This window comes from Toxorhynchites rutilus, chromosome 2, assembly GCF_029784135.1.
Source record: "Toxorhynchites rutilus septentrionalis strain SRP chromosome 2, ASM2978413v1, whole genome shotgun sequence".
NCBI lineage: Eukaryota > Metazoa > Arthropoda > Insecta > Diptera > Culicidae > Toxorhynchites > Toxorhynchites rutilus.
Window position 1 is genome coordinate 333,000,642 of NC_073745.1, and position 14,343 is coordinate 333,014,984.

At 40.7% G+C, this 14,343-nt stretch overlaps 1 protein-coding gene across 2 annotated transcripts in view; it reads right to left on the reverse strand.

Moving 5' to 3' along the window:
• Window positions 1-3,644: 3,644 nt before the first annotated feature.
• LOC129770852 (venom acid phosphatase Acph-1-like) overlaps window positions 3,645-14,343 on the reverse strand; it is a 33,128-nt gene continuing 22,429 nt past the window's right edge. For both annotated transcript variants that reach the window (XM_055773978.1, XM_055773977.1), the window contains exons 3-5: window positions 5,386-5,484; window positions 5,078-5,320; window positions 3,645-4,463 (exon numbers count right to left, since the gene is read on the reverse strand). In XM_055773978.1, the coding sequence (XP_055629953.1) occupies window positions 3,759-4,463; window positions 5,078-5,320; window positions 5,386-5,484 (1,047 nt within the window). In that variant the 3' untranslated portion in view covers window positions 3,645-3,758. The remainder of the gene's footprint in view (window positions 4,464-5,077; window positions 5,321-5,385; window positions 5,485-14,343) is intronic.

Genomic DNA, 14,343 nt, shown 5'->3' on the forward strand with positions numbered 1-14,343 from the left:
AGATCTTTGTAATATTATCCTCGAGCCAACCACGAGTAATCGGTTACATATTACTAACATAGTTGTAAGACAAAAATTGTCAAAATATTGGACTCTCGGCCCCGTCAGGCTAACGCCACATGTGCCTTAATAAAATATATATTTTGGAAAAAAAAACCCGCAATGTTTTTGAATTGATAAGTATTACGTATGAATAAGAAAAAACTACAGATTTTTAAAGAAATTTGGCTATGGGGGTCTTTGGTATTACTTCATTCTGGAAAAGGGGTCTCTGGCCCAAAACAGTTTGAGAACCCCTGATATAATATATATCAACTATATCAACAGTTGTCCAGATAGCAAAGGCACAACAGAGAAGCACACATGTTGCAGAAGTACCCCGGTTCGAATCTCATAATGTAATTTTAATATAATAATTATTTCTCATTCCAAACAGTGTGCCGTAGATCTAAATAAAGAAGAGTACTGTTATAACCTCAATAACAGCTTGCAATAATCTGCAATAAATCTGTGTGGGTGGGGGCCCATGAAATGTATATGATTTTTTTTGTTTTCTGTCGATTGATATCAATGGCTTTTTCCTAGAAAAAACGGAAGAAGAACATCTTGACGTTTTTATGAAACCATATTTTAGAATGAATGATGCTTATTTGAGCCTGCCATAACAAGTGATGTTTTCAGATAGCCATAAGTGAGTTTTAGTAATGCTTATTTAAAGCTGTAAGTTAAGCATTAAAAGAGCCATATATTTCGTCTTTTTAGCATTATATCCACCCTATGTTGGTTTATAGCGCTTAATAAACATTTATTCAGTATTCTATATGTGGATACAGTGCTGATTTAAGACCATTTCTAAGTGCTTACTGGTTACCTGGGTGCGTTGCAATAACTGTAACAGTTCGGCTGAAAAGTTTATAAGGTAACACAGTAGAACAATGTTTTTTTTCCAAATTAAATTTTATTATTCAACATAATTGCCTTCGAGGGCGATACAGCGATTATAGCGATCTTCCAACTTTTCGATACCATTTTTATAGTACTTTTTCGGTTTTTCCAAAATAGGCTTCAGTTGCGGTAATAACTTCATCATCGGTTTTAAATTTCTTGCCAGTGAGCATTATCTTCAGGTCTGCGAACAGAAAATAGTCACTGGGGTCCAGATCTTGAGAATACGGTGGATGCGGAAGCAATTCGAAGCCGAATTCATGCAATTTGGCCATCGTTTTCATTGATTTGCGATTTTTCCATTTTTTCACAATAACAAAAATTACTGTCAAATTTTGACACGTATCCATTGATAGATGGTGGTTTGTGATAGTCAAGTAGATTTTTGCAGGAGGCGCCATCTAGACATCAACCTTATAAACTTTTCAGCCGAACTGTTAGCAATGCAGAGCACACCCACAAAGGCATTGGAGGTTATCTTTCACCTGACCTTTGAGTCAATATGTTCAGCTAGAGACTAAAAAAAGCGCTCTAAATATAAAAAGATTGAACCATGGAACCACCCTCATCCCATACTTAACGAGAAGGTTCGATCACTCCGTATGGAATGACATAATTAGTCCTAGATTCCAATCTCTGTTCATCTCTGAGTATGGTCCAACGGCTAAAAGGTTTATCCCCGTCTGTTGTTTTCTTCCATCATGTTTTATTCTGATGAGTCGAGAATGGGTATCACAACAGGTGCTGGAGTGTATGGTCCCAGAATTAAAATATCTGTAACTATAGGGAACTGGCCCACGGTTTTCAGGCAGAAATAGATTCAAAAATAGAATGTATAAATGTCGGCCGCAAAAAAATTATAAACTTGCTAACATCTGCATCTGCTCAAACGGTTAAGTGCGATTCACATACAACATCCACGTCACGTTCGCATTCCGTCACGTCACGTTGCGTCAATTATTCTTCCATTCAAATCCGTTGCCGGTGTATGTGAATGTTTGCATAAGAACTGCTTGGAAGAATAATAGACGCAACGTGAACGTGACGTGGATGTTGTATGTGAATCACACTTTAAGCGGCACTCAAAGCCCTTAATGCTTTCACTTACACCTCTCTTGCTTGCACTTGCTCTTCAAAAATTGTCTGGTAATGCATGTACCTTTTACGGCAACTAAGTCAGATAAGTTTGGTGCAACTGTACTGAATTCCTGGCCATCGCGGTATAGAGGGAAATGAACAAGCAGATTAACGGTTCTAGCCGTATCACTGGTCCAGAACCATTCTGTGGAATTTCTGATTGTTTGTACAAGAGGGAACTGAAGAAATAGGAAGACCGGGAAGTGATTGTCAATTGGATGACTGTGCACCTTAACCAGTCAGCAAAATTGATCACGCCGAACATTAAAATTACATTCATTGGTCTTATAAAAGGACACTGTCCGAAAATACCGTCTTCGAAACATAGCCTTCGTACAATACGATATTGATATGATATATTGTGCACCTGTGGCCGAGTGGTTAGCATCTCACATTATCATGCCGGGTGTACGGGTTCGATCCCCGTTCTGGCCGGGGGATTTTTCGTCAAAGAAATCTCCTTCGACTTGCACTGTGGTCACGCGTATTCAAGAGCTTGCCCCTCGGAATACATTCAAGGCGTGTTATTTGGCTTAAGAAATCTCAACTTAGTATTAGCAAATGACGCTAGTTAGTAATAAGGTCGAGACGGCAAAAGTTCCACAGGGAACGTTAACGCCATTCAAGAAGAAGACAATATGATATTTGTCACTTTTGTAATGCCGAAAGTCAATCCTCGGAACATTGGCTCTGCAATAGCGGAGCTCTAATAAGCGCAGACTTCGCTCTAATAAGCGCAGACAAGGATGTTTGGTTTGTGTCGTCGATCAGGATTATAAATTTCAACGGACAGATTATTCCTGATAGGCACCTATCTCGCTACAGCTTTAAGTCTACTTCTTTATCAATAAGCAGTATATAAGCTTGAAGCGTAGTAGAAAAAATGGGGCATATCACAAGAGTTCAAAACAATGGACGCAATGGTTCAGACCAACAAGGAAAATAATCTGGTTGGAAAATACTGTTGGGCTGTTGTTCCCACATCGGTGCTGAGATTGAAAATTGTGGGCATGAGCGATCAGCATTCCTCAGATGTTTTCATTGATTATTTAAAAAAATCGAAAAGAAAATATCGCAATAGAAGACGTAAAAGTTTTAAACGTGTAAAATTCCCAATTAGAGGTGAAAATGTCCAATTATTCGTTTCGCATTACTTGTTTGTTCAATTAGCTAGATGTTGAATTTAAGGTGAACCCCTGTTTTTGAATATTGCAAACCTGCCAATAAACTACGTACTATTATGTCAGATTGTTAAAGAAAAGTGTTTACTGTCTACCATTCGATCATTCGATCAGTATAGTATTCCGGGATATAATGTTGCTGCTTGTTCACTACGTTCTAGGCACACTGGCAGAGTTGCGATTTATGTCAGAGAATCAGTTCAATTCAATCTTTGCCTCAACGAAGTTATTGATTGAAACTGATTCGAAGGCATTACAGTAGAACGTGGCATGAAGATGGGTAACTATGCCGTTTTGTATCATTGGATAACTCGTCATACTCAAAGCTCTGTAGGGGAAGGTTGTGGGACCATTATCATCATCATCATCTTCATCATCATATTGATCATAAATTAAGAGTTATTTTATTCTACGAACTCATCACGCAGAAAACACATGTTCACGCACACAACACACACTCACAACACAAACGCACACTTTTGAAATAATTTAAATTCATGGTCCTCTTGGCGGAGGTTCCTCGAAATCGGCCGCATGCGCTTTGCAATCCTGGATCATATCGATAGGGATATGGTTCGCGAGGAGGGTCTTCAGATGATTAACAGGACAATATTCACTGCAGCCTGGAATTTGAAGCGCCGTTGGTTGCTCGCCAACATTTTTCTGATAGATTCGCACAACAAATTTCCCCGTTCGTCGGTGTTTCAGTAGCTCGAAAAGACCCATGATCGAATAATTCGGGAACTGCTCATGCCACACGTTGAAAACAGATAAGAAATTCACAACTGTAGAATCGTGCCCGGCATAGATGAACATTTTCTTGTTATTTGAACCGCTCTCGTCGGTTATCACTGCATCCCATTCGCTAAGGGTTTTCTTTAAAAACGGTCCACCTTTAAGTTTTTTCAGCTCGTCGTTATAAACGTTGAGGACGTAACTCAGTCTGGTCAGTGGGAGAAGTTTGTCTGGATAATATTCTTTAGTCCACTCGGGTAATGACAAACCAAATTCGTGCTCAGCTCTTAAAGTGCTGTACAATGACTGAACGTCATCCGGCGTTTTTATATCCTCTCCTACAATACGGGTTAAGTTCTTAAAAAGTTGCTCATTCTCCTTCATGATTTGATGCACTTCGTTGCTCTGTAAGACGGCATTGAATGCTTCGTAGTATCGTGGACAGGATTTTCGCACTAAAAGCAGCTGTAAATATATGGAAAACAACGTATGATCAACCTGGTGACCGGAATAAATCGCCACAGTAAACAACTGCAACAGAAACAACCGCTTAGAAAAAGTGTAGTAGGCTAGAAATATTTGGCGCGGGAAAAACATCATGTGCCTCACATTTCTATTATAAATTTATTCTCTTGTTCTCGTTTTTCGAAATTTATTCTGAGGACAATGTAATGGGGACGAAGTCCCCATTTGGCGAGGATAAGGAATCGAGGCGGCCCATGCCGCCAAGATGACGCAATCCGAGTCCACCGCCGACCCGCCGTCGGAAGCGGCGGTGTCTCGCACGCAAACCTGGGATCCACTGATTGCCCGGTTAGTTTGAAACATAGGATACGATCCTTTAGCAATGTCCGACCGAGCTCTAGCGAGCGTCGGACGGTATACGTCTGCCCGGGGCGTTACGTTTGCCTGGGGCGATACGTTTGCCCGGTTAATTCTTGTTTTGAAATACAATACCGCGCCACAATATTTATAGCCTACTACACATTTTATAAGCGGTGGTTTCTGTTGCAGTCGTTTTCTGTGGCGATTTATTCCGGGAACCGATCAACCTGCACAAGAAACTTCTATTCACTAACCGTATCCTGATCCAGGGGTTCGCTGATAAACGGAATTGGTTGCCAATTGAGGTGACTGTCCCACTGCAGTGCTGTACCTTGGGGTGGATAGAGGGAAGCGAGAACCAACTCGATCGACATCTGTGTTCTCGAGACACCAGTGCTTTGGGCGTGTATATTATTCGGGGAATAGAGATTGCCGAGCAGTTTGCCGTAGCGCTTCCTCAACCAGGAGCCCATGTTGTAAAGAGTTTGTTTACCGTACTGTTGGCGAAGAATCATATTTTACATTGCAACAAATTTGAAAAATGATTTAAAAATGGTCTTACATTGGTAAGTTGACCCCATCCATATGGGGCGAAAGTTTGATTAACAAGCGGGTCGTTAACATACGTGTCGGCAGGAGTTCGTTGGCCATGACGGAATACCTGCAATTATATATAAAGACGCATTAGTAGGACAACATGTGTGATCTAAATTGGTGAGCAAGATGAAGAACCTTAAACATTTGAATCGTTTGTGGAACATTTGTTACCACGAACCAATTCAGATCTTTGTTTTAAAGAGGCTTTTTTTCGAACCAATAGTCTAAAATATCATTTGATCAACAATCTATAAACTCAATTCTAATAAAGCAAATAAGTTCACAAAAGCTCCATGTGGTTGTCGAATATCCCAATACCAGCTAGGTGGCACTGTTTTTATGAGCGAATGTGAGTGGGTACGGAACTTAAGTAAATCTCCTCGAAATAAAGGCTTGGAAAGCCAACGCTTGCAATGATTTTTCGATTTTCAAAAAAACTCAAACTTTGACCGCATTGTGCCACTCTCCCTCAAGTTCTTTTGAGCTGATATTCAGCATAGAGTGTTTTTTAGAGGTGGTGAACATTTTTGATGAGGTAACTTTTTGAAATTCGAGATGACCATTTTCGTTGGCACCCTAATGTAGGCCAAAGAGGTGGGTGTAGAAGTTGCGCGAAAAAATACGTGAGGATGTTCCTTTGTTGCATAGATATATACGTTTCCCGGCCTTGAGATAAAAAAGAAATTTTGTGTATGCCCATAGGTAACCCAAGCCAACTATTACTGAGATTGGCTTAATAAGTGTCATATGACCAAATTTTTTTTCCAGAAAATTTCCAATCAGAAAAAAATCCTTAGGAGACCGTTAAGGTGAAGATGTAACGAAGTCATTGTAGTAGTATAGGTAAAACCACGTGTTCTTATGGGGTAATAGTGTTTGTACGTAGATAGATCAATTCACTTAGATAGATCGTAGATAGATCAATTCACTTATCAGACTGTGTGGCGCTTCACTGATACGAGTCTTAGAATACATTTGAAAAAAATAACAATTCAGTACTGAAGTTAAATGTATGAACGATGTGTTCCGATGAGCAATTGCAAATATAAATATATATAGAAGGTGTATTTGCATATGAAGTAAAATTCTGATCATACGAGAGCGTAACATGAGCAATTTTATAACACATGCGGCCGAGGCATTTTGATTGAATGTAATACTTTTCCGTTTACTATTTTTGACAGCAGAGGCAGCCGTGGAAGTGTTCCGAGCTCTACAATACAATTTTCTTAACCAATGTTAAAGTTGTGAAAACTTACATTATAGACTCATTAATCGTAAAAACAATAATTGTATTGATATCAACACAATTTTATTTTATTGATTTTCATGCGGAAAATGTAAAAATGAAAATTCAACTTCCAGAGCGCTAGCTTGAGTTTTCCGAAGTTTTTAATTAAACATTACGACAACAGATGAAAATTTAATATCTTGTGAGTAGTCGATTAGAGTTTGGTTGATATTACTTGGTGGGGAGTGTTTGAAAACGATCATTTTCTTTACACAGTTTCGCGAAATTATTGATTTTCGGGCGAGGGGTGAGGGAGGGAGATGTGGCAGCCATTTGTGGCTTCCTTCCACCTTCACTTTAAGTGAATGCTTATCAGAAAGTTTCTCATTTTCGGATTTATTGATTATTGTTTTGAATGAAAGGAAATATTATGTGGATCAATTACAGCATATGTATCGTAATAACACCGCCTTTAATCTTTTTGAACAGCTTCAAACGTTTTGCGAACCCGCATCACGCACGTCTTCCATCGGCATTTCGGCATTCGAAAGATCACGGCCTTGAACTAATCCAAAGCAGACACATTTTGTCCGTTTACCCTTCGACAGCATGTATGACCATGTGTAGTAATCAAAGAGGTTTCTGGTAAACTCGCACACATGGCATTTGGCATCAAGTAGACACGGAGGCTATTCCTCTTACGCCAAAAAGTGGCTCAAATTTCCTGACACCAGTTCTGAACTAGATTCGCAGTATAAGAAGACGCACTGTCCTGCAGAACATGTAACAAGGTTTGATCCGAAATCACTGTTAATTTTATAGCAACGGACGTAGTAGGCGTATTTGAAACATTTAGACAGTAAAGTGATTCGGAAACCTGTATCTTTCGACGGTAAAAAATTCACGTTGATCCGCTTTGTTTTGAAAAAGTTGAAAGTCGAAAGAAGAAATATGATTTCGGACACCCACATCAAAAATCCGGCGTGGGCATTGATCGTGTATGATGTACCGAAACGTTTCCTCAAACGCACAACTGTTGTTCGGATAGATCTGAGGACGCGTCGTTGTAGAACTTGTGTGAGGCAAGACGTGCCGTCTCATATTCCACCATATAGTATATGCCGTCTCGAGCTCGATCAATTATCACAACCGCAGCTCTCGTCAGAGAGAGTCAAACAGCCAACAAGGTAAGACGTGTATTCGTGATCCGGGTGCAATGGGTGATTCTCAGCGGCGGAATCAAGTTACACATTTGGCGACTGTGACAGGTTGTGTTGTGTTATCGCGTAATACAACTGTCAAAACAAAAAAATATCCTGGAAATCACCCATTGGCATCCATTAAATAATCTGGTGCGACCTTTGAAGAAGTGAATCCAAAGTAATGGATTTGTTGTGCTCAGGGAAAAGTGAGTAAGTTGAGTCGCAATTTTCTATGTGCGCTGCGAAATAGAGAGGTGTATTGCGAGTACACAGTGAGTTGAGAGCAGCGCAAACATGAATAAAAAAGGCGAGTTGTGAGAACCGCCGATTTAAGTGTGCGCTGGAAGAGCCACATAAAGTAGTAACAGCTATAGGAAAAAAACCAAGTGTTGAGAGGACAGCTGGAATAAAATGCGTGTTGTGAGAACCGCAGACACTAATGGAAAAAGGCGTGTTGTGAGGACCAACTAAATAAATTTGTGCTGGGAGAGCCACAGAAAAAGATCCAATTATGACAAACAGCGTGTTGAGAGAACAGCTGGAATAAAATGCGTGTTGGGAGAACCGCAAATATTAATGAAAAAGCGAGCTGTGAGAAACCCCAATGCAGTGAGAGGGCTGGCTGAGGGAAAAACATGATTAGACAAGCGTCTATCATGCAAGAGCAAAGCATGTAGAGAGAACCGCAAAAATATGTGCCCTGGGAGAGCCATATAAAAGAAAAAAGGGAGAAACGCATACATACATAGCGAGCTAAGAAGACACATCTTTACACAGATGTGCCTATCAAAATAGGTTGGTGGAGTAGAAGGAAAAAGGCGCAGACTAGTATGCGTAAAACGAACTTAGTTGAGTGGTGTTTATGAGAGCACCGAACAAAGCAATTAAGTGAGAATATTTTTCGTACCCCTCATCGATGAGATAAATGATGTGAAGTTGTATGATGCAAACTGTACTTCGCCAAGCTCTATCTATCATATTTTTTCATCAATCAGAATGTGTCGTTTCACTCGTATGATGTTCGGCATCAGTAGCGCACCGAAATGTTCCAGCGCGAAATGATGCGTAATCTCAAGGCTGTGGATAATAATATTGTATATATTGATGTTGTTTTTTTTATATGCAGAAACCAGATGAGAGAGACATTACCCAATTCCTGCAAATCATAGATCCAATAACCTTTCTCTAAATGTACGTTCAATCAGACGCGTTTTAGATTTTTGGAACACGAGCCTAGTGAAAATGGTTTTAATATTGAAGTGTCAAAGATGAAAAATATCTAAACATTTCGACTGTTATCCGCTTCAACTGCCTCAACTGTGCCTACATCGAGAATTTTGCGAGAATGTATGTTCCCTTGTGGTCAGTTATCACAGCGTTGAAATGGAGCTGCGGCAAAGAACATAAAAGCGCATTCAAGCTCGTTAAGCGACGCATGATTATTTCGGCGACGTCTCTGGAATTCTGTTCGGAGTCGAACAAAACTATTTTGTCTCCAGATGTATATCCTAAGGCATTGCACACTGTATTGATTCAAGTTAACAGCGAAGATACATCACTAATAATAAGTTTTGTATGAAAATCATTCACAGCAACTGAGAGAAAATATGCTCAAAATAAGTAGGAGGGTAGGAGTAGGAGGGATAGCACGGCAGTGAAAACGGTGGAACAATTCTCATACTTTTTGTTGGGAAGGCACTTGGTGGATAATGTATTTTTCAAAAAATAAGTCCATATGAACATAGATTTAAGGGACAATGAATTTCTTACCGAGGAGGAAATTTGTGAACGCACGAAGCGAGACGAAACGTTATTCATGCCATGGAAACTCAAACGTGGCCGATGAGCTTGATGAAATTCAAATCCGTAGCGGCGATCTAGATTCCATAGGAGGAATCATAGTGGTAACTGGTTGTGCCGCCATCCCTCAAAAGCTTCAAGGCTAAACATTGGGGATAGCTCACGCAAAACATCCACTTAAAGCCAAGTTGGAGAATTTTTTCCGTTGACAATTTTAGTGACCTGGAATGGCTTATGACGCAAACAAGTGGGTAAAATAATTTGCAATTTGTTCCGTAATGAACCACCGGGAAGGAAATGTAAAACAGTTTTATCCAAAATGCGTATGGAAACCGTTGCTCTTGGCATGATAAGAAGCTTGGATGACTATCGGAATATCAGGATGTCGATAATCAAATAATAGATCATCCTATCAGGTGCACCATTGCACGACCTGTTAAATCTACAAAGTTTGAGCATCAGAGTACAGTGTTGGGTGCTGTTGAGGAATGTTAGGCGGAATGTTAAACGTTTAATGAACTACTAATATAGATAATAGAAAGAAACAGTTACCATAGAAACCTGTGGGCACTTGGTTCATCACACTTTTGGGATTTTTTTTTGCCAACCAAAAGAGCTCCATTTAATTTTCTTAATCTGTTGTTTTATTAATTCATTTCAATACATGCAGCCAAATTAACAGCTTCAATACTTTTTTTTTCCAAAATATATATTTTTATTAAGGCTCATATGGCGTCAGCCTAACGGGGCCGGGAGTTCAATATTTCGACAATGTTTGCTTACAACTATGTTAGTAATATGTAACCGATTACTCGCGGTTGGCTCGAGGTTAGTATTACAAGTGTTCTCATAATTGGTATGTTGCAGTCTTCGATGCTCTGTACGTGTGCCCGACATGGGATACCTCCTATTGGGATGCAGCTGACCATTAATCAGCAACGCCCCCCTAGTCTGTACCCATATCTAGCGCGGTGCGTTTTTCTCGACTCGAGGAATCCAGGATAGAATGGTCACTAGCCGGCGCAATCATCAGTTCGTATAGAGTTGTCATGAGCGGTACAACCTTTGGCTCTTGTTGAATGATCAGTGGACTGCACAACCTTTGGCCCGTGTATCTGTGAAGAGTGTATGTATGTATTGCCGCGACTAAGTAAAAGTTTATCGATCGGATAGGAGGGATATGAAACGGGGACACAACGAAGGAAACATCATTAAACATTGACATCGGCGTTTCTGAGGAACAGGTATAGATGAAGCAGAAGATCAGGATCACGGCTACCTAAGATATCCCGGACGGGGATATCCGATTGTCTGCCTTGTGCTCTCAGTGCTCTAGAGAGCTGAGAGCGAGCAGCATGGAACCGTTACACGACCAGACAACATGCTCGATGTCGTGGTAGCCATCGTCACAATCACAAAGATTGTTTGCTGCGAGCCCAATGCGATAGAGATGCGCGTTTAGGTTGTAGTGATTGGACATAAGCCGAGATATCACGCGAATGACATCACGACCTACATTCAATCCCTTGAAACTCGTCGAGACCTTAGGGATAATCGTATGTAACCAACGACCGAACTCATCTTCACTCCACATGCGCTGCCAACTTACGAGCGTGTGCTGACGAGGAATGTGAAAAAAATCGTTATAAGCAATTTGCCTTTCAAAAAGTGTGCCTTCTGAAGCACCCACCTTAGCTAGCGAGTCCGCCTTCTCATTCCCCGGAATCGAGCAATGAGAGGGAACCCATGCTAAGGTAATCTTGAATAATTTTTCGACCAAAACACTCAATAGTTGTCTTATTCTTGTTAGGAAATAAGATGAGCGTTTATCAACTTTCATTGAGCGGATTGCCTCTATTGAGCTGAGACTGTCTGAAAAAATAAAATAATGGTCGATGGGCAGTGTTTCAAAGATCCCTAGAGCATAGTATATCGCACCCATTTCAGCGACATACACGGAACAAGGATCTTTGAGTTTGAAAGAGGCACTGGAATTTTCATTGAAGATGCCGAAGCCAGTGGACCCGTTTATGAATGAACCGTCAGTAAAGAACATTTTATCAGATCTAACTTTACCCCCATATTCTGCCGAAAATATCGGCGGAATAGAATCTGAGCGTAGATGATCTGGGATTCCATGGATTTTTTGTCGCATGGACAGATCAAAAATGACAGAGGAATTGCAAAAGTATGGGAAGCAAACTTGGTTGGAGATGCCTGGTGAAGGGTGCACGTCGTGGGTAAGGTACTCATGGTATAAAGGCATGTTCCGGTTATTGTTTGGAGAAAATTGATTCTTTGCTGGCATTTCTGTTTCAAATACGCAATGTGTATTCCCCAGGTACATTTAGAGTCAAAATATACTCCAAGGTATTTGAAAAACATCGAGTGCTTGATCGTTTTGCCGGATAGGTGAAGCTGGAATTGGGCGGGTTCGTCCTTCCTAGAAAAAACGACCATTTCGGTTTTCTCCGTAGAGAATTCGATACCCAGCTTGAGAGCCCACGTGAACAGGTTGTTCAGGGTATCTTGCAAGGATTTTTGCAGAACGGCGGGATTAGTACCCGTGATGGAAATAACTCCATCGTCTGCAAGTTGTCTCAACGTGCAATCTCTAGTTAGACAATCATCTATATCATTGACGTAAAAATTGTACAAGAGGGGGCTTAGGCAGGAGCCTTGCGGTAGGCCCATAAAACTGTATCGAGAAGATTTCAAGCTGCCATGATTGAAAAAAATGTGCTTTTCTGACAGTAAATTGTACAGGAAATTATTCAGAATTGGTGAAAGTCCACGATTATGAAGTTTCTCTGAGAGAATTTCCATGGAAACTGAATCAAATTCCCCTTTGATATCGAGGAAAACGGAAGCCATTTGTTCTTTGCGAGCAAATGCGATTTGGATTTCAGAAGATAGCAGCGCGAGACAATCGTTCGTCCCTTTACCTCGGCGGAAGCCAAACTGCGTATTTGACAGCAAATTGTTCGCTTCAACCCACTTGTCCAAACGAAGTAGAATCATTTTCTCTAACAATTTACGAATACAGGATAACATTGCAATCGGCCTATATGAGTTGTGATCGCAAGCCGGCTTGTTGGGTTTCCGTATGGCTATCACTCTCACTTGTCTCCAGTCATGCGGGACAATATTCAGCTCCAGAAACTTGTTGAACAAGTTCAGCAAACGCTGTTTTGCCAAGTCGGGAAGATTCTTCAACAAGTTGAATTTAATCTTGTCCGACCCCGGAGCTGAATTGTTACATGAGAGGAGAGCAATTGAGAATTCTACCATCGAAAAATTCTCATTGTCGCATTGGAGCGGAATGTCGCGTACGACGCTTTGTGCAGGAACGGAATCGGGACAAACCTTTCTTGCAAATTTGAAAATCCAACGGTCAGAGTATTCCTCACTTTCATTTGTATGGTTCCAGCCACGCATTCTCCTAGCCGTGTTCCAAAGAGTGCTCATAGCTGTCTCTCTTGACAAACCATTGATGAACTTCCGCCAATATCCACGCTTTTTTGCTTTAATCAGACCTTTTAGTTTGGCTTCTAGAGCTTGGTACTTTCGAAACCATTCCACTAGTCCAGTTTTCCGGAATTTTTTGAAAGCGGATGATTTTTCAAGGTAGACCTTTGAACACTCCTTGTCCCACCAAAGTGATGGAGGACGACGTCGGAAAGTAGTGGCAGGTACACGTTTCCTTTGAGCTTGAGGTGCGCTTTCGTAAATCAAACCCGATATAAAATTATACTCTTCGAGTGGAGGAAGTTCATGCATTGAAGCAAGTGCTTCAGATATTATTTCTGCAAATTTTCTCCAGTCAATATTTTTCGTGAGGTCATACGCAATATCGACTGACTCACAAGAACCTGATTCATTGGCGATCGATAAAATTATTGGCAGGTGATCACTTCCGTGGGGATCTTGGATTACCTTCCACGTGCAATCCAGGGATAACGAAGAAGAGCAAAGTGATATGTCTAGCATGCTTGCCCGTGCAGGAGGGTTGGCTAATCTAGTTGCTTCCCCAGTATTCAAAACTGTCAATTTGAAGTTGTCGCACAGATCATAAATCAAAGTGGCACGGTTGTCATCGTAGAGTGATCCCCATGCTGTTCCATGTGAGTTGAGGTCACCTAAGATTAGCCGCGGCTCCGGCAATTCTTCGATGATATCAAAAAACTGATGGCGGAAAACCATAGTTCTTGGAGGAATATATATCGAGGCAATGCAGAGGTCTTTGCCATTGATTTGTGTCTGGCAAGCGACAACTTCAATGCCTGTCATCGATGGGAGAGTGACTCTATAGAAGGAGTGGCATTTTTTGATCCCCAATAGTACGCCACCAAACGAGTCATTTCGATCGAGGCGAATAATGGTGAAATCGTGGAAATTCAGCTCGTCGGCTGAAGAAAGCCATGTTTCACAGAGGGAAAATACATCACAGTTAGAACTATGAACTAAAAATTTAAATTGATCTAGTTTAGGGATGATGCTTCTGCAATTCCACTGTATTACAGACCTCTTGCACTGAATTAGGCATCGAGGGAAATGAACGCTGCTAAAAAACCACATTTTTCTTTCAAAAATGTTCTCACAATCGGAAGCAAACATAATACTATGCTTTTAAGAGGGTAATTTATATTCAAAGCATTTAAAATGTTGTCCACCAGGTCAGAAAGCGCAA